The sequence below is a fragment of the Leptinotarsa decemlineata genome, unplaced genomic scaffold (assembly GCF_025532065.1).
Source record: "Leptinotarsa decemlineata unplaced genomic scaffold, Ldec_3_MD MMD2_tig00000505_RagTag_RagTag, whole genome shotgun sequence".
Taxonomy (NCBI): domain Eukaryota; kingdom Metazoa; phylum Arthropoda; class Insecta; order Coleoptera; family Chrysomelidae; genus Leptinotarsa; species Leptinotarsa decemlineata.
In genome coordinates, this window is record NW_027412549.1 from 8,558,585 (window position 1) to 8,585,903 (window position 27,319).

General features: G+C 34.0%; 1 protein-coding gene and 2 long non-coding RNA genes across 3 annotated transcripts; 1 reads left to right on the plus strand and 2 right to left on the minus strand.

Moving 5' to 3' along the window:
• Positions 1-319: 319 nt before the first annotated feature.
• Positions 320-25,511, minus strand: LOC111507206 (uncharacterized). The gene is made up of 3 exons (XM_074173871.1): positions 25,342-25,511; positions 15,637-15,751; positions 320-558 (listed from the first exon to the last, which is right to left on the minus strand). The coding sequence occupies exons 1-3, from the start codon at positions 25,449-25,451 to the stop codon at positions 415-417; spliced, it is 369 nt and encodes a 122-aa protein (XP_074029972.1). The 5' UTR covers positions 25,452-25,511; the 3' UTR covers positions 320-414.
• On the minus strand, positions 6,406-8,535 carry LOC141481759 (uncharacterized). The gene is made up of 3 exons (XR_012465154.1): positions 8,252-8,535; positions 8,005-8,153; positions 6,406-6,539 (listed from the first exon to the last, which is right to left on the minus strand). It is a non-coding gene; the product is annotated as an uncharacterized lncRNA (long non-coding RNA).
• Positions 15,947-17,812, plus strand: LOC141481760 (uncharacterized). The gene is made up of 3 exons (XR_012465155.1): positions 15,947-16,618; positions 16,929-17,004; positions 17,681-17,812. It is a non-coding gene; the product is annotated as an uncharacterized lncRNA (long non-coding RNA).
• Positions 25,512-27,319: the final 1,808 nt, after the last annotated feature.

The following is a 27,319-nucleotide window of genomic DNA, read 5'->3' on the forward strand; positions in this document are numbered from 1 at the left end:
TCAGTTGTGACCCATTTGTCTCTCTGACAAACTTCAGTTAAAAGGGGAAGGAGGCCAGGCTTCAACCTGAATAAAGTCAAGACGGATTTCGATTTCGGTAGGAATATAAACAATCTCCAAATACACAAACTTGCACGGATGTGCATTTGGTGATTTTTTGATTTTCTCTTAACTATTCAATGTTAGTTCATTTCTTTGTGTATTTTTCCCCTTTTTTATAATAAATATTTCATTAAGTTTTCAAATGAGTTCTTTTATTATTTGGATGAATGAATGAAGCACTTTGGAATATAATGATTGTAAATCAGGCAATAATTCAAAGCAATAATTATTTATTTTTTCGATATAACAAGAAATGATGGATGGAATGAAAAACAATTTTGCCATCAATTCAATCTTTGAATAATCATAACCTCAATTTTCTGAATAAATCTGTACTCTATAATCCAGGCCTTTCAGTAACTGAGAGACGATGTTAATCTCTACGGTCCTGGATCCAATACCACCGAATATGATTGATACGTCCCCACCACTCCCATCGGTTGAAAGATCCGTAATCTGAAAATAATAATTCAATGTTGAGGAAACTTCATGTCTTGACATTTTTCTTGGGTTGATGAGTGAATGATTATTATGGATCTCTTTCATAACACAAAAATATAACAACATTATAAATTCAATATCTCTTGCGTGAGGCCTGGTTGATTTCCAAGAAATTTTGAATCACTGGGACATTTAAATTTCACGAATGAAACGAAATTGTCAAAATAACAAATTATTAGGGGAGCGGTCATGACAGCGTTATGAAATTTCAAGATATTGGTCGGTCTCAGTAAATCGGCTGATGTGTGAGTCGATGTTTCAAGCCCCAGGCTGAACGCTCGACTTTCACTTGCTTTCGTCCAACCCGTGTTATAAATCACACGTTATAAGGTAAAACCTCGTTAGTCCTCAGCTTGCACAAGTTTCGACTTCTGAGGGCTGTCGTTCGTAGGAGTGTGATAGCTGGTTAACATATTTTGAGCAATCATCTATAATAGACTCACTTCTGCATGGCTTGAATTTATTTTATCCCGCGATAGTTTTAATTTTGTAAAAATTTCTTAAATATTAAGTTGAATTGTATGATGCACATGGCAATTATAATATGCTTGAATGCTTAATATAACGAACGTATTCAATTTCATGAATGAATATAGTGAGATTTCCTCAGAAGATAGGCTTATGCCATCGCAGACTTTTCTGAAAACCTATGAAAGAAAAACAATATGTAGTGGTGTTTTGTTATATGACACGTTTCTCGTGATTCATGAAATTGAGATAAAATTTTCGGATGGGAATATGTGTGAATGTTAGAGGGCAAATTTTTCTCTTCTGAAAACATAATGGATTTTCAGGATGTCACTAGTATATAGTTAGCGACCATTAATAACCATTTTACACTTCGTCTAGGAGTAATTCCTATTCGGGAAAACTTCGATAGAATCTGAATAAAATTCAGAATATTCTTGTGTACACAGATTACTCGGCTTCAAGTTGATATTCAGAATCGGATATAGATCCAGATTTGAATAAAGGAAAGCTCAATTACTTCCTATATTAGATTACCTCAAGAAGATTAGCTTTCGATTATTAGAAGTAAGATTTCATTTTGCTAATATGAATACTTCAGAAAATCTGAAGGATAACACTTGTTTTGAACAGGCAATTTCCAGAAGGCTCTACAATTTTCAAGGAGTTAGATTTTGCGTCTGTCAGATCTGTTGAAGTTTATTATGTTTCTGATCAACAGTTAATAACTTAGCAGTTTTTCTTCTACAATCCTTTTGAATGCAAGGTATCGTGACTCAGAGTTTGTGGCATCAATAAGGCCCTATTTATAGCTACTAGTGTCTAGCTTTTTGGTTTTTATCAATCCAAAGCCGTTGGAATAATCTTCTGATGGTGATTTTTTTTCTTTTGCTCTTTTGATGGTTTATAGGCTTCACTTGTGAAAACGTGAACGTTTTGAACAGTTTTCTGCATTCTCAGAAAATTTATGCATACTTTCTACTATCCTCGCCTTCTTTGCTGTGGGTGTAAATGTTCAGAGGAGCTCACTGCGCGGAATTGAGAATTTGAATCGGGCAGATGAAACTAATTAGAAATATTTCACTTTTGAAAAGTACCGTTCCTGAAAAGTGCCGTTCCTGTTCAGGTGTTTATCATAAAACGTGTGTATCAACATCATTTAAAGAAAAAGTTGAATTCATATCATATCAAACACTTTCCGAGGAAATCAGTATATTAGAAACCACCATCAATGACTCAAATGCAGATGGTCGACACAAAGACAAACATATAAAAAAAACTGAAAGATGAACATCAATTGTTCTTACAAGAGGCTGATAAAAATGAACACGACTTGAATACCTTAGTGGAACAGCAAAAAAAGACGATAACAGAGCTACTAGATACAATTGAAGAAATGAAACAAAAAACGGCAAAACACAAATACAGAACGGCTCTACCCAAACACATTCACCAGCACGGCGTGACAACTCTAACTTAACTCTAACTGAGAACGATGGTACCAGTGACAAGGGAGCTACTAAATCCCATACCTCTAAACAAACGAATAATGATGAAAACATTAGGAAAAGAGTCAAAACAAATTTGACGTGTTTCAAACATATTGATAATCAAGTACAATTACCTTCGAAAATTACCCAAGCCAACCCCCAACCTACAAGAGTAAAGAAAATACTTATCATAGCAGGACATAACGGTAGAAATATGGCGAAATTCTTAATAAGACAAACTAATGATGACTATTCTATCAATGCCATATTAAAACCGAATGCATCCCTTCAGGAACTACTACAGACTCTGATTACCAATACCACACAGTCCTATGACATAATTATATTTTGGCCAGACAAGTATAGCGATCAAATCTTAAATGATCTATCCACCATTGTCCACCCAAACTTATTCACCAGCACGGCGTGACAACTCTAACTTAACTCTAACTGAGAACGATGGTACCAGTGATAAGGGAGCTACTAAATCCCATACCTCTAAACAAACGAATAATGATGAAAACATTAGGAAAAGAGTCAAAACAAATTTGACGTGTTTCAAACATATTGATAATCAAGTACAATCACCTTCGAAAATTACCCAAGCCAACCCCCAACCTACAAGAGTAAAGAAAATACTTATCATAGCAGGACATAACGGTAGAAATATGGCGAAATTCTTAATAAGACAAACTAATGATGACTATTCTATCAATGCCATATTGAAACCGAATGCATCCCTTCAGGAACTACTACAGACTCTGATTACCAATACCACACAGTCCTATGACATAATTATATTTTGGCCAGACAAGTATAGCGATCAAATCTTAAATGATCTATCCACCATTCTCCTGGATGCGCCACAACTGATACTGGTTAAGCAACCACTCCGTTTCGACTCGCCACATATTAACAAATTAATATATGAAATCAACTTAAAACTCAAAACGAACTTCCACGAAATGAGAAGATCTCACAATATATTTGAATGCAACAATACAATCCTCAGAAGGAATTATAGTTCAAATGGATATACTCTAAAAAAATCGGCGAAATGGTTTCTAGATAAGGCATTAATGAGGCACATAGAAACTTATTTTGAGGAAAAACAGCCGCTTCTACACATACAAAATCCACACTCTGTAAATGATGACCTAAGCCTACGACCACATTTTACGAATCAACACCTTACTACGGAAGAAATCCATGTCACCACTAGCAACACCAATGGAGGAGGCTACAGTAAGGAGACAATGCTACCGTCGTTGGACCAGGAGAATAATTCTCATGAAACACAAGATAGAGGTGACTATTTTTTAGAAATAATTCAACAGACAATAGTAAGCTAACATTCATTGTATTGAATATTCAAAGTGTTGGAGGTAAGAATGACGAATTGCACATTTTATGTGAGAATAATAATGACCCAGACGTAATTATGTTAACTGAGCACTGACTTAAACCCTCAGAAAGCACACATATTCCGAATTATATTCTTACTTCTAAGTATTCCAGAAATGAAGCAGCCCACGGAGGAACATTAATTGTAGTAAAAGAAACAACATTAAAACGCATCTCTTTTACTGATATTAGCAAATACAATTCACTACTAGAGGAAAACCTTTGTATTCTCAATAATATTTAGTCAAAAGCTGAACCTTTATGTAATCTGTATATATAGGGCACCAAACACAGAGGCACTCACATTTTTACACAAAGTAGAAAGCTTGCTGTCAGAACTGCCCATCTCCTCTCATATCATAATGGCAGGAGATCTTAATATTAATTTCAATAAAACTCATCCCCATCAACAAATTCTCCAGGATCTACTAGATTCATTCAACCTAAAGATGCACGTCGATACTCATACACGAATAATTAAGCATAGCGCTACAACTATTGATTACTTTTGCTCCAACTTAGATAGGATCAACTGCTCAGTAATATCAACAGGTCTCTCAGATCATGAAGCCATAGTCAGCATAGTGTCTTTTGATACTCCTCCTGTAGAACATAAAAAGGTAAAATTACGAAGACTCTATAGTGTCAAATATAGAAAATAATCATGAAATGATTCAGATTCATTTAAGTAAATACATGAATCGAAAGATGTTCCAACCTCACTTCAATATTTTAACACAAAAACACTCAGTATTCAGAATTCCATCTTTTGATATTTCAAGTTCATAGACATCGAAATTGATCCGATCACAGGATATGGAATATAAAACAATCTCCAAATATGCAAACTTGGCACAGATTGCATGCTGTGCATTTTACCTCAGTACAGTGACCGGATCAAAGTCGCAATGTCAGCGTATAATTCTTTATAAATATTGAGGGAGGTCAAGATCATGGATCAGAGTTAACAGTTAACAGTCAACAGACAGTATTCATTTACGTATCGATTGGGTCATCAGAAATGCAGCACATCTCCTTCTCTTCAATCCTGCTGGGTGGCAGTATTATGTAAGTTTTTTGATTATCTTAATGTATTTTTTTCTTATTAACATTTGAGTGTGAGTTTATTTAAAGTATTTTTTCCGTTTCTTTTACAATAAACATTTGATTAAGTTTTAAATGAGTTCTTTTATTATTTGAATGAATGAATGAATGGGTGAAACAGCGAATAAAATCCTCTCGTTAATAGCCAAGCGAGAACTGAGTTGCGACACGTGGTGGAGGCGCCTCTCTCGTTCTCGGGGGCTCCATTCTTCATAATGGGCCTGTGAAACTAATTTTCTGATACAAAAAGTTGAATTGTTCAATTTTTGAAAATATGTTGTGATAATTAGCAGAAAAGTGTATTTTTCTTTTGTTTTCCAAGAATTTAATAGCTGTTTCATCCAGTAAAATTACAGTTTTTCCTTCTTTTTGATATACCTCAAATAAATGTTTTTTTTTATAGTTTGATAATTAGTTTTGAATATGTTGGTTCTTGTGCTTCAATTTTTTTTAATCCAAATATAACCTATCATTTCAGTCAACTTTCCATGTTTCCCTTCTCCTCAAATTATGAGTGATACACTTTCTAATAACTGTCCATCAGCTTAGAAAGAGAAGTTGAGCAATCATAAAGAATATCTGTTCATTCAGCTTCTTAAGATTGCCAATGGAATAATTTGAAAAAATTTTCATTTATCATCTGTAAATTTCGAAAGTATGAGCGGTACATTTTCCAATATCTGTTTTATCAGCTTGGAATTGTACAGTTGAATTGGCTAAACGCATGGAATATCTGTTCATCCAGCTCTGTACGATTACCCATTACATGATTTCGAAATTTTGCATATGTATCTGACTTTTTGAAAAATAAATGATACACCTACCAATATCTGTTTCATCAGCTTGGGAATGTGTATCATAGTATCAATTAGTTGGATTCATAAGATATTCCATGTTCCCAATCATCCTTCAACATTTTATTGGTAATGATTCGAAAAAAAAAATTATAGTAGTCATCAACATCAGCTATTAAGTAATTAATACATTTAATTTAATCAATGAGAATATTGACACAAGAAAAAGGTCCATTTTTGAGTTTTATTGACTTTTTGAAAACTGTTGAGATAAGGAACGCCATCATGATCGCCAACATGAAAAAATCCTCATTTTTGACATACAGTATAAATATGAACCCTTGTCGATTAGTTTATGATGTTGTTTTCAATACAGCGCAACGTAAAATATTTAAAAAATCCCTCAGATTTACTATTTTCAATAAATTCTGGGAATAGGTTTATTTTAATATAACTTTTTTTCTTTGAGTTTGAAGAGTAACAATTCATTTGCTATAAATATTTATTGCGAGACTGATATCAAGAGGTAATAAAAGAAGATGGTCTTCAAAAATTTTATTGAAACATGTTTTACATGTCAGTGTTACACTTCAAGCATACTTACCTCTCTTTCACAAAAAGTTTTTTCCTCAAATACTATTGTTCACTATTCGTTGCATAATCTTAAGTGCCTCCCCTATAACAAAATTAAATTTGTTAAATTATGCTCGGTAGGGCATGTCCAGAGTACATATAATATTAAACAACAATTAATTTATCTAGTTAGGTATCTATTATACGCAAAAATTCCAGAACTGTGAACTGTTTTATGAATGAGTATTCTGACTCAAATTAAAATATTCAATTTTAAACATATAAGAATCCAGAATAATTAGGATATAAACATTAGAGAATAGTAATTAAATAAAAATGCAGATACAAAATATTTTTTCAGTTGCAATTAGTTTTTTAAAAATATAATTTCACATACAATTAATTAAGGAAAAATAAGGAGTAATTACATAAGAAAAGAAACATAATAATAATGAATGCATTATTGACACACCCCTTGCCAGAAGTAGTACAAACAATTCAATGTCACCACATAGTTTTATTTTAATTTTATTTTGTATGGAAAGTAATAGAAAATAGCATCTCAGACTGATGATCTACAAACAGTGAAGTTTGTAATATTATGAGAAATAAAAGAAGCGTATAGATATATTGAAAAGGTGAGAATTGATGATTATGTATTGAAGAAGGATCATTTATATAGGTAGACTATACACACGAGATGAAAAGGCAGACTGTGGAGGACGCTCCCAAAACTGCATGCAATTTTTCATTTTTGAAGGTGTGTGAAATATGTTAGATGTTCATGAGAAATAATGATGATTATAATATGAATTTTGTATGAGGCATGAAATGAAATGCGCATATATGAGGTCTTCGGAGGAAAGACAGGTACGATGTTGTAGAAAGTACGACACAGAAAGTTGTCTTAAGAAAAGACAAATATGATGTTTCAAGATGTAGAAAGTTACTACGTCATGGTAATTATGAAAAAAGGTGAAAGAGTATAAAGAGAATAATAATAATATATGCAAAATCTGAGAGATGCAAATTACATGTGGTTTCTAATATATATTTATCAGATATAATTCAATATTCGTCGTTGGTACTAGCCAGGAAAGTAGTTGTTTTCGATAAATATTTCCAATAGCTGTTTATTTTCATTGAAAAGAAAATAAATTGCTATTGCTATTTTCAATTTCCTATTATTCAGTGAAATGTATATCACATGAGGTGACAATTGAATAGGCAGGTGACAAAGACTGTAAGGAATCAGTAAAAAAAAAATTGTACATAAAGAAATTGATGTTGAAATGGGTGTGTCATAAAGAACCAATGGATTTTGACAGTATGCTCAAGCATAAATCAAAAAGTATGTTTCAAAGTTGAAAAGAAAGTCTGTAAGCTATTTGCTATTTATCATCAAATTAACTTTAATGTATATTATGTGTACTCTAACCAATTAGATTAAACTGTCAAATGATTGTTAACTATATAATGCAGTGATTTTTGTTGATTTTTTTTATTATCGAATTTAATAGTAACATAACCTAGCTATAAGAATAAAAGTATATCATGAAAGAACTTACTGCCGAATTTCTCTCTTGTTTCATGCAATCGAGGCAACACCACACCCCAAGGCACTTCGAGGCAGTCACTACTCCACTACTCCATCACCACTGTTACGGTTTTCCACTCCAGGACATTCAGCAGATCGTACCACAGACAGCACGATGACCTAGGGAAACATGAAGTTGAATCATCATGGCTCAAATGAATGGACTATAGGAATATCGCAGTCACTAGTGCCATATTCAACCAGAAACAAATACTTACGTTGTTGCGTTACCAGTTGTTCTGAGTAGCTGATAAACAGTTCCTGTGTGGGCAGACATCATCCACAGACATAATATGTGAATAGAATTGTAATACTCAAAACAATTCAGAATCACCGTCATACCGTTGAGTACCAGGATAATCCAAATCCCAAGCAGCCTACAGAAAATATTTCACTAATAATTTATGAGAACGACGCTAGTTTCATAAATGCTGACACAACAGAACCACAGACGATGATGTTTGAAGTTTCCCAAAAGCTCTCGAAGGGGTAATTTCTATATTCCTGGCAGCTAATAACTTGATCACACTATTACACGATGAACACACAGATATAAATATATTTCAAAGTGTAAAATCAAAATCACTTCAGTGAACGAAAAATGGCGCTAAATATTCACATATTCATCAAATTATATGTATGTCATATGTCATGTCAAGTCGTAAATCTTCTTCTCTATACACAATTGAGAGAATAGGCATGGAACAGAATGACAGATACATTTCACAGAAACCATAAAAACATTTTCTGTGAGTACGAGAAAACGCAAAGCACAACGTAATACGTAATTATAGTCCAGTCCAATTCAGTCCACTGTTACGTTGCCAATGTTTCCATCCAGTTGAGTTGTGGTAGCCGAGCAGCCGTCAACCTAAACAGTATCAGAACCAAGACACGGAACAATGTGCGGACAGATTGGTGGAGTGACACAAAGACAGATAAAGTTCAGTGCCGGACTATGACAATATTAGTGTGGGAACTCATAGTTGCAGAATCAATTGGACAATATAGTTTTTTCCAACTTTTATAGGACATGTAGTTTGTAATTGATGTTTATAATCATATTTTAAACCCATTGTTTTTTTATTATTCAAAATATTTTTATTGAGTTGTGAGTTTTCATTTTTTTTTTGTTTTTCATTACCACCCAGAAAGCTGGGGGCCAGCTTTAACGTGGAGGGGAGATGTGTCAAATATAGAAAATAATCATGAAATGATTCAGATTCATTTGAGTAAATATATGAATTGAAAGATATTCCAACCTCACTTCAATATTTTAACACAAGAACACTCAGTATTCAGAATTCCATCTTTTGATATTTCAAGTTCATAGACATCGAAATTGATCCGATCACAGGATATGGAATATAAAACAATCTCCAAATATGCAAACTTGGCACAGATTGCATGCTGTGCATTTTACCTCAGTACAGTGACCGGATCAAAGTCGCAATGTCAGCGTATAATTCTTTATAAATATTGAGGGAGGTCAAGATCATGGATCAGAGTTAACAGTTAACAGTCAACAGACAGTATTCATTTACGTATCGATTGGGTCATCAGAAATGCAGCACATCTCCTTTTCTTCAATCCTGCTGGGTGGCAGTGTAATGTAAGTTTTTTGATTATTTTTAATGTATTTTTTTTTATTAACATTGAGTGTGAATTTATTTAAAGTATTTTTCCGTTTCTCTCACAATAAATATTTTATTAAGTTTTAAATGAGTTCTTTCATTATTTGGGATGAATAAATGAGCGGGTGAAATAGCAAATAAAAATCCTCTCGTTAATAGCCAAGCGAGAACTGAGTTGCGACAATAGCAAAAAAAAATATAATGTATTTCAACAGCTTTGTAATAAAACTGATTGGGCAATTAAATTACGTAATAACGATGCATTCTTGGAATTTTATGAAAAACTCCGCACCAACTTTGAAAAAGCATTCCCTATTCAAAACATTAAACGCAAAAACAAATTAAAGACTTTGATAACCGAAGGCATCAAAATAGCGGGAAAAAATATGAGATCCTTGCACTTGATTCATAAATTTACTGAAGAACCATTCTTCCACAAGTATTACTTGGCATACCGTGAAACATACCGAAATGTCATCAAAGCAGCAAAAACAAATCATTATACTAGTAGGATGGACAGTGCAAATAATATGCATAAAGAATAATGGAAAGTGATGAATGAATTGAGGGTAAATACAAAAAGTATCAAGAAATTTCAATAGACGCCAACGACCTAAATACTTATTATTGCAACATAGCACGTGAGATAATTAACTCAATTTCGGTACCTCACTCTGCTTTAGATTACATGAATGGAACCTGCATAACAGAAGAGTTTTACTTGGACGACACCAATCTTTCCGAACTGAAAAAAATTCTCAACAATACTCAACTCAAAAACTCCTCGGGAATTGATGATATCTCAATGAGAGTAATACAGAATTTCCTAGATTCAGCCTTAGATGAATAAAAATGCAGTTATTATTCCTCTACATAAAGGCGGAAATAAAAACGACCCTTCAAACTATAGACCAATATCGCTCATAAACAGTTTAGCGAAGTTAATAGAAAAACTAGTGAAATATCGACTTCAAAACTTTTTACTATCAAAAAATATAATAACAGAAGAACAATTCGGATTCCAACCAAATAAGGGAACCAACGATGTTCTCTTCTCATTCTTATCGAACATGTATGATAACATAAATAAAGGTGAGTGCGCCGCTGCAGTATTTTGCGATTTCTCGAAGGCGTTTGATTGTGTGAACCACGGTATTCTGCTGCAAAAACTCAAATTCTATGGAGTCAGAAATGGGAGTTTGAAATGGCTAAAAGCTCATTTAGAACAGCGCAAACAAATCGTTCGACATGGTACGGAGTCTGAAGTAGGACACATACAATATGGCGTCCCTCAGGGCTCGGTTATTGGCCCATTACTTTTCTTACTGTATATAAACGATATCACTAAATTGAACATCTCAGCAAAAATTACACTCTTTGCGGATGACACCACTGTACTGTGGCACAGTAAAACACCATAGCAACTGTTTAATAAAATAGAAAAGGATATGTGCAAAATAAAACAATGGTGCGACTCAAACTTTCTAGCTCTGAACTTATATAAAACTAGCATAGTCACTTTTCGCTGCAGTCTTCCTGATATACCAATGCGAAATGAACTAATAACTAATAAATCACAAAAGAAATTTCTTGGGTTCGAAATTGACAATAAATTGAAATTTGAATGTCACATAAAATCTTTGTGTAAAAAACTCGCATCAGGTTGTTACACAGTTCATATAATCTCCAATGACTTGGGTAGTTCCACGGCCAGAACTGCTTATTTCGCTCTGATTGAATCCCACATAAAGTGGATCGAAGATGCTTGTGTAGAGAATTATTTAAGCATCATAAAATATTAACAGTAACATCACTTTATATACTTGAGACGGTGAGCCTCATACACAAGAATAGACATACCTTACATAGATCCCTGAATCATCGTGAATCGAGGTAAAGCTCTCTCTTCAGACTACCTATCCCCTCCAGCAATTTAATAAAGGATTCAATCATCTATAATGGGATTAAAATCTACATCTTCCGACAGTTATAAAGGACAGCGCATGCATTAACCGTTTCAGAAAATCGTCCAAAAAACTACTGCTTGAAATCTCACCTTATACCCTTAATGCATATTTTTCCTCCACTTTTGACTAATTATCTTAATAACTGTATGTTTACTACGTGGGCTGCTCATAAAACATCTCAGCATGTAGCCATATATGAATATAAAAATCATGTGTAGAGTTGTAAAACATGTATAAATCTCAATTTTATGTATTAGGATTTAGATATTGAGATTTTTTACGTAGATGTAATCTAACTAATTGTTTGACCAAATCACATTGTATAGCTTTGTCTACAAGAATTATGTTCTTCTGACAATAAAGCATATCTTGATTGATTGATTGATACCCTAATCGCGGCTCTATAGACAGCCTTAATCTATTTTTTTATACAAGAAGAAGAATATATTTATTGAAATAGGTAACCCTAATATACAATATTATATACTAACATTATAGAAATTAAAAATAATTATAAAAAACTCAAAATGTAGATATAGTTCAAGAATGAAAATGAAAAAATAAAAAATTTCTAGTTTGAAAAATATCGACATATACTATTAAAAATACATTGCAACATAGGTGCAGCTCCAATACAATGATAAATAGGAGAAAACAACATACAAATACTATATTTATTAATCATCTACCATCTTACCAAGTATTATTCTAGCATTATGGATGGATTTCAATAACTGTTTTTTAAAAATACTTAATGATGGACTAGATTTAATTACATTTGGTAATTTATTGTATGCATCAAACCCTTTGAAAAACAACGAATTCATGGCACTTCTCCTATTTGTTCTGCATAGTATGATTTCTTGTGGCATATTTGTGTACTTCTGAATTCAGACTGACAAATTCAGAAAAATATGAAGGTGATAAATTATTCAGAATTTTATATATAAATGTCATAGTTAAGTAATAAAACCGTAAAGAAACTGGTAGCCACCGCGAAGTTTGTAACATGATTCCGATTTCAGTGAATCTATTCACTATTAGAACAATTCGCATAGGGCGATTTCGAAGTTTTTGTAATCGAGATGTTTAATTTAAATTAAACAAGAAAATAATAGAAGCACAGTAATCAAAATGTGGCTGGATAATTGCATTGTATACAGTAATTTTAGACTGAGTGGATAAATTACCAGAAATTCTTGCAAAGAAATATAGTTTTTTAGATATTTTTTTAAATATAATCATATATATTTTTACCAAAAAGTAATAGCAGTAAGAAGTTAACTAAACTAACCAAGATATTCGATACATAACACAATTTCAATGTTTTCATTATCGATTTGTAGATTCACTTCATTTATATTTTGTTGTCATAATCATTCCTTTGGTTTTCATTTTATTTAGTTTCAATTAATTTGCCATAAAGTACTCATTTACATCCTTTAATGCGGCATTCATTTTATCAATAGCTTCATCTAAGCTTGTATCGTAGCATGCCAATAGTGTATCATCTGCAAATGAATTTACAAAATCAACATTCATAAACAAGGTTATGTCATTCAAGTATAAGATAGAAAACAGAGATACTAACACGCTACCCTGCGGTACACCTATATGTATATCCAGTTACTGAGATATATTATTAGTTTCCTATGAGATGAATAGTCGGACAACCATTGGTAAACATCATCATCAATGCCATCATCTCTTAACTTTATTAGTCAATTGTTTCAAAAACCCCTTTTCAGATCAAGAAAAACAGCTACTGAAAATTAATTGTTAAAAAATTTCATTTTTTTCAACATGATCAAGTACCTGCACAAGTACCTGTTCAAGAGTTTTTTATATTGGTGGTAATGTATTTATAGGTCTATATGGGAACTCTAGTTTGAAGAATGTGTAATTTTACAAGTTTGAAGAGAAGTATTTACAAGGTTTAAAATTATATGTCCACATGTTTCAAAAATGACTTTGAGCATATTGGAGTTCAAGATCTCATGAACATTGTACTTTTTTTGTCTAAGGAGTTAACAATTAGACGTAATTCATTCATTGTCAATATGTGAAACTTGGAAAAATAAGGATATAGATTATAATTATTGAATTTCCAATCTTCAACATTATCTACACTATCAACAATTTGCTGAACACGTAGAACAATAATGTGTTTTTGTGTTACAAAATACGAAATACAATTATAATACTCAAGTAGAGAACAATAATTCATACTGAAATACTAATATATAGATTAGACATTTTCATAAGCGACATCAAGGATGTAGCTTCATCAGATAAGTGGACTGTAGTATAATATATGATTGTATGAGTTGAGGAAGTTCCCAATAAAATTTTGTTTAGGACGAGAGAGATTCCGTGGCTGTGGTTCTCACTTGAGTGTATGTCGGCTCTAGTAGCGGCTTGTAGCGAGACTTCTGGTTCCTGGAGGATTATCGTAAGAACCCGTTGTATCACAAAACACCAGCTGGCCAGCAACTTTCTTAATTCATTGAATAGGTTGTCGAATCACCTGATATGCTTTCTGTAGCGAGTCTATATATCAAATCCGTTGTTCTGCTGCTGTTTCAGCGACTGACCAAATATATTGATACAAGGAGCGCTCCACATATTTAATCAGAATAGGAAACACAGCGGAATTCCGCGTTGAATAAAAATTTTGCAAATTGAGTGAAAATCATCAATAGACAAATACACAAAGAGAAAAATAAAAAATAAAATAAAAGAAAACTGGAGAAGATGGAACAAAGGGTAATTCAAAATGTTCTGACTTTCTACTTTCTGCTGATAATTTTTCGAAGACAAGTCAGTGTTAGGTAGTATTACTGATGTGGTGTTCACACAATGATATGTACTTGACCGTCGATAAATATGAATACGTGACATATTATCGAGTGCTACCACGTATAAAATATTATTATATTATAACATTATCTTGAGGTGACTTGTTCACCTTCCTGGAAAGGACAGGATGGACGATGACCTAGGAGGACAACTCCTCAGGAAGATGTACAATCGGTCACATGTGGTCTAAGTGCTGTGGGCCTACACTGACCATCCCTACTCTACAGGTACAGAACATATCTAGTGAAATCCTAACTTGTGTTGAAATCGTAACTGATTTGGGAATGGTGATGGACAAAAAATAGACTAGCATCTGCAATATGAACATATAATAATTAAGGCAACGAAAATACTAGGGTTTGTTTGTCGTACTTCCAAGGACTTCTCAAATATAGAATGTCTGAAATATTGTATTTTCTCCACTAAGGTCAGTTCTTGATCATTGCAGTTGCATTTGGGCACACACTCATGAAAGTCCTGTATACACCATTAAAAAGCTGCAAAAGAAATTCCTTCTATTTTTAACTTTCAAGTCAACAATGCTTCCGAGGAACCATTAATCAAATGATACTCATTAAACTGCAAATATACAGAAACTCAGTGGTCCCAGATTGCAAAATCACTTGAAAGTCTTATTTTAAATATTACACTATTCTATCAGCTCAAATTGGTTCACATTTTTGTCTAGGAGTACAAGGTATACAGAAACATTTGTTGTAGACTTCTATCATTGTAACTATGAAAAACAATGTCTCCTATTTAGAGTTGCTACTAATGATGATGAATTTGATATGGATTTTTTTATCAGTCCCAGTGGAATTACAGTCTGCTTTACACTCACTCAAATGATTATAACTGATTATATTATAAGTAAAACATGACAATAAATGTGGAATCATCTATCTCATTTCCAGCACTCACTCTCTTATTCATTCTCTCATTCTCCTCTATCACAAATCATTTGTCATTTTTATTCTTAAGTTAGTTTTAGTATACACTAGTAAGTGAGTTACATTCAATTATATATAATTATTCAATTTATTGTGAAAATCTGTACTTATCTCAGCACATAAAATGAGTATTAAATTAGGTGTATCTTCAAACAACTGATCAATAAGCAGATAATCAAAATATCAAACTCACCACAATACAACTAATTGGCTGATGGAACAAACCACTTTCAGGAAGTCGGAAATCAAGAGTGGTACTTCCAACAGTCGCACTTTTGTGCTTTTCGAGGTCCAGTGTCAACACATTCCTGGAAATATGCATAGATGCACTTGATAATAATAATATAATAATAATATATGTTTATTTGTCAATTGTTCACATGCTAATTTACATCGATTATATTATATATAATATACAAATAAATACAAATAAACACCGACACAGAACATCGCGAAAGCAGAGCATGGATGCGATGAAACTGCCAAAATTTTCGATTAAAAAATTTACGTATTTTTTGAAATAAACTATAGCAACAAACAAAAAAGAAATACAGAAGAAATAATCTAGACAGTAAATAAAACTTTTGTATGTAGTAGTTAATAAAAATAATAATAAACAAAAAGAACTACAAACCATTGCAAACAACAGGATTTGCCAATACAAAAAAAAGAACAACATACTATGTTACTAGGACGTCAGGCTCTTAGTAACAAATTAATTTGATGTCGTTCGTCCAAAACGAATTTTTTAATTAATTTTTTAAAGTTTTTAAAATGTTCTGCCTGTCGAATGGACTCCGAAAGTATATTATAGGCTCGACTAGCTGAATGCAAATGACTTCGATGACCAATTGTTTTGAGTGTCAGTTCTGTTTTGATCAATTTTTTTACTTTATTTCTAGTGTTATGTACGTGGTCTATATAATCGTGACGTTTATGTTTATATTGAAAATACACTAACTGTATGTAGTACAACTGACTAATATCAAATATTTTAGCCTCTTGATAAAGAAGGTTTGTAGGATACAACATGTCTCTTTTAAATATTATTTTTAGGAATCTTTTTTGTAGAGTCTCAAGTTTGGACAAATGACAGTTTGCGGCTTCACCCCATCCCAATATTCCGTAATTTAGCCTAGATTCAACCAGAGAGTAATATACAATCTTTATCACAGGTAAGTCTAAGTATCGGTTCAGAAATTTTATTTTATATAGCATAGGCCTTAATGTTTTAATTACATTTTGTATATGTATATTCCATTTCATAGTATCGTCAATTGTTATACCTAAATATTTTATATATCTAACTCTATTTATTTCTATTATTTTATTGTTGACATGTAACTGTACAACATTAAAATCTGGTAAACCATTTTCATAACAACTAAATGGAACAAAGCACGTTTTTGAGTAATTAACAGTTAATAAATTATAATCAAACCAGTCTATAATGTGAATAAAATCTTGATTAATTTTTTGTTGTAGGTCAGCCCATGACTCACTCTGATAAAAAACAGCCGTGTCATCTGCAAAACTAATAATGGAACCTTCAGTATTCAAGGTAAGTAAATGATTAATATAAATGGTGAACAAAGTAGGCCCTAGAACCGTACCTTGCGGCACACCATATGTTATTGAATTTTCTTCACTTAATTTATCATTTATTTTGACTTTTTGCTTTCTTCCAGCTAAATAGCTTACCATCAAATTATAAACACTGCCCCTGAAACCTAAATCCTGTAAAGTTTCCAACATCCTATTATGAGACACTGTGTCAAATGCCTTTGCAACATCCAAGAAAATGCATAACGATTTTTTGTTTGTATCCAGTGATTTATAAATTTTGCTTGTCAGAAAAGAGATTGCATCTTGTGTTGACCTATCTTCCCTGAACCCAAATTGATGTTCTGATATTAAATTGTATTTATTTAAGTATTTTGTTATACGAATTTTCGAAATTTTTTCAAATATTTTTGCATAGTTAGAAATCAGGGAGATAGGTCTATAATTGGAAACTTCAGTTTTACTTCCTTTTTTATGTAATGGGACTACAATTGATAATTTAAAACAAGAAGGGTATACACCTTTATAAATAATATTGTTTATTAAATAACACAGTGGTGTTGCAATCTCATTTGCAATTTCCTTCAAACATTCTGCAGTAATTTCGTCGTAACCCGGTGATTTTTTGTTTTTTAAAGATTTTATGGTGTTAATAACTTCTTCTTCTGTTGCAGGTTCCAAGAAAATTGAATGGGGTAGTGATTTGTACGAATGTTTACAATTTGAAGTCCGCGGTATTTTATTAGCAAGTTCTGGTCCTACATTGGAAAAATAGGATAGATAGATAAATACCTTGATGAATATCGCATATGACTTCTGAATACTATAGAGATATTCGAATATATATAGCTTTTTGAAAAAAAGTTCTTCACAGATTTGTTACGATTGAGATAAATTATAAACAACTAGTCAGAGAATGATTTATTTTCCCAAATACCTAACAGATATTGACTATTACCCAAATTCTCAAACATGAATACTTTCATCAACTGCACAATCTAAGTTTGAATTACCGGAAGTTAGTGCATTTTTGATAACTATATTAGATGCACTCAGAAGTCAAGAGTCAAACAGTATATGGTACAAGTCAAAAAAATTAAATTTGTTCAAGAATGAAAAACCATCATTTTGAGAAATAGAACGGAATTATATTTGAAAAAAAATTCAGAGTTTATGGTTATACTCAAAACAGAGTCTCATTTTTTTTTTGTATTTTTCAGTATTGTGAATCATAACATACGTAAAGCAGCCACAATCAAATCTATTGGATGCAATTCGTTACAAACTGAAGCGCATTAGTAGATTCCACTTGGATTGGTACTTTTCAGACAACCGTCAACTTCATCTTTTTTGCGTTTATTATGCGTTTGAAAAAATTCTGAAACAAGGTATGAAATTGGTATTCCAAATCCTTGTTACCATATTTCAAATCAACAAAACGGCAGAATTTTGAAACATTTCAAATAGACGGGACCAGTAGCAAACACTTACAATAAAGAGCATACTGAAACTGTATTATGCACGAGAGAAAACCAGCTTGAAGTACGTTAGGTACTTATCGGAAATCCTGGAAGGTTTATACAAGTTAATGAATACACGGGTGTGTAAAGAATTCCAGCGAAGCACATTGTTGAGGAAAATAATTACAACACTCACAAGCCAACATTCATTCATAAATTTCAATCTAGAGTGAATCCAAGGTGAAATATTTTGTTTAGCAGAAAGAAAACTTTAGATACTTTAGATACTCACTACCCATTTACTATAGGGTACTATACTTGCTATTCATGCAGATTTGAATAGGTACATATTACCTGGGTCAAACTATTTTCAGTTTAATCAGCTGCAAAAAATGAAAGAATGACCTAAAATTTATTTCCGTTTTATATCATTATGAAGATTGAATTAGTGAGAGATCCGATTTGCTACTTCTGCCATCACGATAGCTGTGGTATGGTTGGGTTGATGGAAATAATCACCTTTTACTGATAGTCGATGTGTTTCTTTTTATTGACATAATTGATATCACAGAACATTCGAACTGATAGATGAAAGAACTGAAATAATAAACACGGAACATGATACTACATTTCTCCCTATCAAAACAAAATGAGGAATGAATGTTTTACTCAGTCACGATAACGAGCAGGCAGTTTCCGGTTCCGTGACGGGTTTCTTCTAGGCTCCGGAAAGATCGTCTGTTCTTCTTGAATGATGTCGTCAATGGCTTGTATCTCTATATTCACAGGTTGTGTCATGCTTTCTCTGGTGGAATCTTCATCTTGCAATGCATTAGAAACACATGTCATAAAAGGTTTCTCAGAATCCTTGGCATGTTCCTGTTTTTGATAGGTTGGTTCAAACGAGATCTTAACTGATCTCCATGCTTCCTCTTTGGTGTTCCATTTACCTCAACAATATATGAATAAGGTCCTGTTTGATCCATTACTGTTCCTGGTGTGGATCCTTTACCTAGTGGATTATTCACCCAGACCGTCTGATTTGGATGAAATATCGAGTCTTTTGAACTACGATCATGAATTCGTTTCTGATCAAGTTTTGCCTTATCCATGTGTCGGAATAGATCGGGTTTCAATTGGCCGAACAGAGTACGTAAATGTCGTCCAAACATCAATTCGCTTGGTGCCCTGCCTGTCGAACGTTGTATGGTATTACGATAAGTCAACAAAAAACTTTGTAAACGTTCATCTTGATTTTTTTCTTGTCCACTAGCTGACATGTGATCTTTGAAAGTCTTCACTGCTCTTTCTGCAAGTCCGTTTGTCTTGGGGTGATACGGTGTTGATCGAATATGTGTGATACCATAAGACTTGCAAAATGAACCAAATTCTTCAGCGGTTAACTGAAGACCATTATCCGACACAATTATTTTCGGATAACTTAATCTCGAAAACACTTCACGAAGCACGTTAATTGTTGATGACGTGGTGATGTTCTTCATCGGAAAGATCTCGAGCCAGCGTGTGTAAGCATCTATTATGATTAGCCACATTTTTCCTTCAAAAGGTCCGGCAAAGTCTATATGCACTCGCGACCAGGGTTCCGAAGGAGCACTTCATGGATACAATGGTAGTTTATGATCATTTTGTTTAGATTCTTGACAAGAAGTACATGTTTTAATGAAACTCACAATGTCATTGTCCACGTTCGGCCAGTAGACATGTAAACGTGCACTGGACTGCATGGCAGTTATACCAGGATGTCCATCATGAAGCATCATCAATACCTCATGTCTAAGTGCTTCTGGAATACAAATTTTTCCTTTTCAAAGAAGGATATTTTCCTCAACCGAAAGTTCTTCACGTTTCTCGAAGTATGGAAGAATTCCGTTAGGTAGTTGTCTTCTATCAGGCCAATAAGATTGTATGCATTTTCACTTGATGTTTTTGACTGCAAAACTTTCTTCGTGATAGGAAGATGGTGTAGTCTGAGATGCAAAAGTTGACTTCTTTTAGGTAGTCCAGCTTCTTCCAAAGGGGATGTTTCTGTATCAGGAAGTGGTAGACGTGATAATGCGTCTGCTGGTGCATTTTCTTTTTCAGGATGGTACGCTATGTCAAAATCATAGCTATTCAATGTCATGGCCCATCTGAGAAGTCTATTACTAGCAATTTTTGGTGTTTCACGGTCTTTACTGAATATTCGTTCTAGAGGCTTGTGATCTGTTAACAGTGTAAAATGTCTTCCATATAGATAATGGTGGAATTTTGTAACTGCAAACACGATTCCTAAAGCTTCCTTATCTATAGTAGAATATCGGGTTTCCGCATCACTCAACGTGCGTGAAGCATAAGCAATTGGTTTTAGTTGTTTATTAGGGAATTTGCGGAACAAAACTGACCCAATACCCTTCGAACTTGCATCACTTGTAACTACTACTGGCAATTCATGATTGAAATGTACCAGAGTATCTGATGAACTAAGGATATTCTTTAATTCATGGAATAATTTTTCATCATCAACTGTCCACTTGAATGTTGAGTTGTTTTACAGGTGTCTGTATAATGGAACGCAAATAACATGTAGGTTTGGTATAAAACGTCCATAATAAGTTATCGATCCCAAAAAAGATCTCAGCATATCATATCACTTATAGCTTCAATGCGTTCTGATATAGGATGTAATCCTTCTGCATCAATTTTGTGACCCAAAAATGTCACAGAGCTTTGTAACCATTTACACTTCGATTGTTGTGTTCTAACTCCTGCTAACTGTAATCTTTCTAACAATTGTCTCAGTCGTACCATGTGTAAATCCTTATTTGGTGCAGTTATCAAAATATCATCCAAATAGCACACTGTTCCATCAATATCTGCTAGTAGTTGATCCATTAAGTTTTGGAATAAAGATGGTGCAAAATTTACCCCAAAAAGAAGTCGTTTATAGCGGTAATAACCTTGGATTGTTGATATAACTACATATTTCCTTGAATCAGGATGAACTTGCAACTGAAGATACGCATCCTTCAGATCGATTTTGGAAAAGTATCGGCCTCCGCTGAGTTTTGACATTATATCTTCGAAACGTGGAAGAGGGTAATCATTTTTTCTCACGTGAGGATTTATTGTTACTGAAAAATCCCCACAAATGCGAATGCTTCCATTCGATTTGATTGCCAAAACTATGGGTGTTGCCCATTCAATAGGTATAATAGTTGTATTGACGGGTTCCAGTACATCTTCTACAACTAAACGATCCAATTCAGCCCTCACCTGTTCTTGTAAGGCTATAGGAACTTGTCTTGGTCTAACTGCTTTCGGTACAGCATTTTCTTTCATGTGTATCTTAACTAAGTGTTCACGAACTGCTCCAATTTGTCCATTAAATAAATCACTAAATTCCTCAAGTATGGCTTCAAGTTCTGAAACGTGATTAACGTTGGTTTCTATATCCGATATGAGTGATGAATTTAGTGTCCGATTTTCAAGTGGTTGAGTTGTTTCTTTGTTTTTTCTTTCTTTAATTTGGCATAACTTGGCTCCTGGTGGAAGAGGTATGTTAAAAGCAAGACACCAATCGCGACCAAATAAAGGAATGTCGTTTGTTTCGGTTACGTAAAGAGATAGTATTTTTGGTCGACAATTGAAACATGCAACTTCTACTTTTGCCTTCCCAAGAGTTTTGATTTCCATGTCTGTATACGCCACTAAGTTTTCAGTTTGTTTAAGAGACGGACTGCCAATCTGTTTCCACAGCTTTTTACCACACACGGAATGTGAGGCCCTGGATCATATAGCATCTCTATTTCTTTGCCATTCATTTTTGTCATGAGCATGACTTTGTTTGTGGAATATATGTTTCGTACATTTGTTGTGTTAGTAGAGCTATAACTATCACCACTTTCATCGCCGTCCTTCGTTTCAGCAACATGTACATGTCGTGTATTCTTTTTCTGGTTTTGTATTCGAGCATGTCCCGTTGTTATGCAAACTTATGAGAAATGATTCAATGCTCCACATGCTGAGCACTTTTTATTTTTAGCAGGACATGAGTCTCTTCCCCTGTGGCGTAATTTTCCACATGATAAATAGTCTTTCAATGTTCAATATCAGAGTGTTATTGTATTTATCTTGTTTGAATTTATTACTTCTGTCATTACGTTCAAGAAATTCTCGACTTGCTCGTTTAAAGTCTGGATTTACTGCATTTGTATGCTTGACATCAAACTGTCCTGATAGATTCGAAAGTTGTTTTGACTGTAACGAAGCCTGTTCTTAAATAAGTGCTGTTGCTTCAATTTCTTCTAGGGTGGCTGTATTATTTGGATGTAACCTAATTAATTCCTGTTGCCAGGCCATGTTGTTGATACCAATAACTAGTTGATCTCGAAGACGTTCCTTCGAACTATCGGAAAATTCACAATTTCCTGCCAGTCCACGGAAAATGTTCATAAACTGGGTAATAGTTTCACTGTCCTTTCGATAACGGAGCGCAAATGCTACCCTTTCTGACAGAATATATTTCGTTTTACCATGATATTTGTTTAGTACGTTCACGATATCGTCAAAAGATTTTGTTGTCACTTCATCTGGCTTAAAATGATCAACCAGAATCTTAAAATGTTCAGGTCCTACCTTGCTCAAAAGCAAATTACGTCGTTTCACTTTAGTAGGCTCATCGTTTGTGTCCAGACCATGAAGTTGTAATTCCATTTTGAAACGTTGTATGTAGTACTCCCAGCCTTCTTTTTCCCGGGAAAATCTTTCAAACTGGAAATATCTCAAGTGCTCTGTTTAAGTTGACATTTTTCCCTTGACACAGTTCAAATTATCTGGTTGGTTCATCTTGTTGGCTGCTTGTGTTGAATGTTTTCGTCGTACTGTTTGATATGTTTATCTGTCTTCTAAACTCTCACTGGTTTATCCTCGTCGCCATAAAATGTGGTATGGTTGGGTTGATGGAAATAATCACCTTTTACTGATAGTCGATGTGTTTCTTTTTATTGACATAATTGACATCACAGAACATTCTAACTGTCAGATGAAAGAACTAAAATAATGAACATGGAACATGATACTACAATAGCAGTCATCATAACTATTACCTTGTATTTGTTTTATGACTAGCTTAACTAAAATCGTCTTCTTCAGAGGAATGAAGCTCCTCGAAGCGTTCATCGTGTGCGAATGTTTTTTTTATTCTTCCTTAGAAAACGATGTGAATAATTCGTTACACAAGCCATCATGCACTCAAAATTCAAATTCAAGTTTTTATCAGCTTCATACCTACTGCCTCAGAGATGCCAATACTGATTTAATGGGGTTGAAATATAGATAATGAAGATGCAGTATTACTCTGTGTCCGTGATTTTCAACAATCCCAACGATTTTTTATATTATACTTTGAAGTGTGGTTTGTAGATTTTCATTACAGAATACTATTTTGAGAAAATCATAAGTGAATAGTATATATCGTTATTCCAACCGCTCTTTCATTCCTCTTTAAATGAAACAGCTGCACGCGCGCTTGACTTGGGGAGTAAGCGCTAGGCGCAAATTGAGCGCGTGTGAGCTGACCTGCACGAGTCGCACATGTCACGCGCGTAGTATAGATGATCCGCCTAGCTTAAGCAAATTGGAAGCGTGTGAGGGGACGCAGCACAGGGCGATGTTTTGTAACCCATGAAAACCAATAAAACAGGGCAAGTTGGCACCCAGACACGACTTGGCGCAACTAGCGTGACACGTGACTCGCATGTTACAGTGGTTGAGACACAGTTTTTCGTGCCAATTATTTCGCGTGTTGCCAAAGGCTTTGTATGCTCAGTTAGGCATGATATTCCTTCGAGTCACTGCCTCGTTGGATCATCCCATGCACTTCTGCAAATTGATTTCGATTCATTCGAAAGTAATTACTAAAATCAACATCATCGTCTTCTCTGATATCATAAATGGTCCATTTGTTTTTTCTTTCCAAAAGAACATTCTTGTTGCGTGAGCAAAAGTTCGACTTCAGCATCATTCTCGGATTCTGATTCCGAACTCCATCGGACATAGTGGTACGATTATCACTTCAAAACTAAGTTCAATTTGCGGATCATCCACGTTACGCGTGTGACACGTGCGTCTCGTGGGGTTCGTGAAGGTCAGCTCACACGCGCTCAATTTGTGCCCAGCCTTGAGCTGGTGAATGCGTGACGAGAGCGTTACGAAAAAGTGTGATAGGTCGAGGCGAACGGAGGTTGAGAGGGAAGTATGAGTTAGTGAAGATAGAAAGTGAGAGAGAGAGAGAGAGAGAGAGAGAGAGTAACGTTTTGTATATTACTGCAGGAGCAAGAGAGAGAGGGGTGCGAGCACACATTTACGGTCGAGTAGGCGTTGAAGAATTAGGAAAAAACCATCATACGTTGCCACTAAGTTGAGCAGGAGACAATGTTAATTTCACGACCGAAAAAATAGATGGTAAACTTTCTACAAGATAAATTGGAACTACAAATGAATAATAACCGAAATGAGCCTACAGCAAGACATGGAACAATAATCGATGCAGTTTTCTCTTGATATCTTTCATTCGAAAACATATGGTTCTTATTTCTCATACCATGAGCTTATTGTCTCGGCCTTGCAATCAACCACAGTAATTACTGATGATATCCGCGAAATTCGGAAAGCTTCTGCTACATTTGATGAAATGTAAATATTCACACAATTTTTGTCAAAATTTTGGCTTTTGTTGAAATGATGTATGTCTGCCGGCGCTTGAATTTCGAACCAACTGTTGAGTGCAGACAATGGCAAATAGTAATAAATATTTATATACTTCCTAGGAACTTTCACAAGGATATTCGAAAATCCATAAATAATTCAAAACTTACGCTTTCGAAACGTCCGGACATTCAATGAAGCTACTACAGAGGACTGCATTTATTGCTCCCAAAAAAAGGATACAAGAGAACAGAAGCGATTTCCACGTCATTTTATTCATCGTAGAATATACAGAAAATATTGTTCAACTTCTAGTAACTCGTATAAATCGGGAACTAATTCAGATAAACTCTTAAACAGTTCAGATAAAAAATGCTTATCTTCGATAATAATGATTGACGTGTGCAAATTGAAGAGAAAGTAGAATTATGATAAAACACGGTTTATAGATCTCTGACCAAACTAACGTTACTTTAAAGTCATTGAAGGTATAACTTTCTGACGTATCAAAGGCAAATATCTGTTCATGAAAAGTGCTATAACGAGAGACAAGGAGTTTAGAAATATAACAAAAAAAACTAACGAATTCAGTTTTATTTTCAATAAACACTATTTGTATATATCGCTGCTTCACAGAAACGTTAACGTAGGAACAGAAATTTGTTCGGAACAGGAACAGAAGTTTGTAGCGGAATATACAGTGATAACAAAGAGTAGATATATATCTAAAACATATTTAATCAGTTGAGTATTACATAACAGTAAATCTTTGTGGAAAAACCTATACATTTCTAATGTGTGTGAATTACTGTTCAGAATACCGCTGATTAGGAGATAAGATGAGGTGAATTTAGTGCCTCAGTGAAGCTAGGCGCAAATTGAAAGCGTGTGGGGTGACGCAGCACAGTGCGATTTTTTGCTACCCATGAAAACCAATAGAACAGTGTAAGTCTGTGCCCGGACACGAGGTGTCGCCACTAGCGTGACACGTGACTCGCGTGGCACAGTGGTTAAGATACAGTTTTCCGTGCCAATTCTTTCGCGTGTCGCCAAAGGCTTTCTATACTCTGTAGGAATAGGTTGTTGGGCATGACATTCCTGTTGGGCATGTCTCGTTGGATCATCCCCATGCAATTCTGCAAATAGGTTTTGGTTCAGTTGGAAGTTATTACTAAAATCACTCATCTTCTTTGATATCATAAATTGTCCACATTTTTTCGTTTCCAAGGGTGATTTCACTTCATTATTGACAAGCAAAGAATAAAGCAAAAGTTTGTTTTCAGCGTCATTGTCGCACTCTGCTTCCGAACTCAATCGGACTTAGCAGTAAGATTTTCACTTTGGAACGGTATTAAATTTGCGGATCATTCACGCTACGCGTGTGACACGAGCGGCTCGTGCAGGTCAGCTCACACGTGCTCAATTTGCGCATAGCTTAAGAGAAGAGGCTTTACCACCAAATTACCTTTTTAAGAAAATGAAGATTTTTAAGAATAAGTCGAACATACACTGAAATAATTTATTATTTATTTTGAAAATGGATATGGGGATATGGCATACTTCCAAAGAGTTCGTATTATGGTCCATAAGTAACAAAACGATACAGAATCATCAAACCAAAAAAACTTGTGTGTCACAGTTTTTTCTCTTACTCAATCAAGCATTTAATTGGAAAGTAATATTTATCACAATAGAATAACTTTTCGAAAAAAAAGCATTTCACTTTCTATTTGTGCATTATCAAAACAATACGAAACAACTTTCGCAAGAAGGAAGAAAGCATGAACTTCAAAATAAAGTATTTGAAAAAATGTGTAGATCATTAACAGAAGTTACTTCCAGATGCAGGTACCCACATTTTTTGAAGATAGAAATTTTGGAAGACAAGAAGTTGTTTCAACTAAAAACAGATGATTTCACCTATTTGGTATCTTCCGAAAGTAAAAGTAATTCTCATCAATTTTACCTGAAAGTGAAATTTAATTAGGTTGTTCCAAAAGTTATCTTCGTTTAAATGATCTATTGAAAATGTAATATCTCAGTGGATCTTCATTCCATTCAATCGAAATGAGAGCAATTCGAATCACTGCACTTTTGCCAACACAAGTCGATTAATTCCATCAGCATAAAATTATGTGCACGAGATTC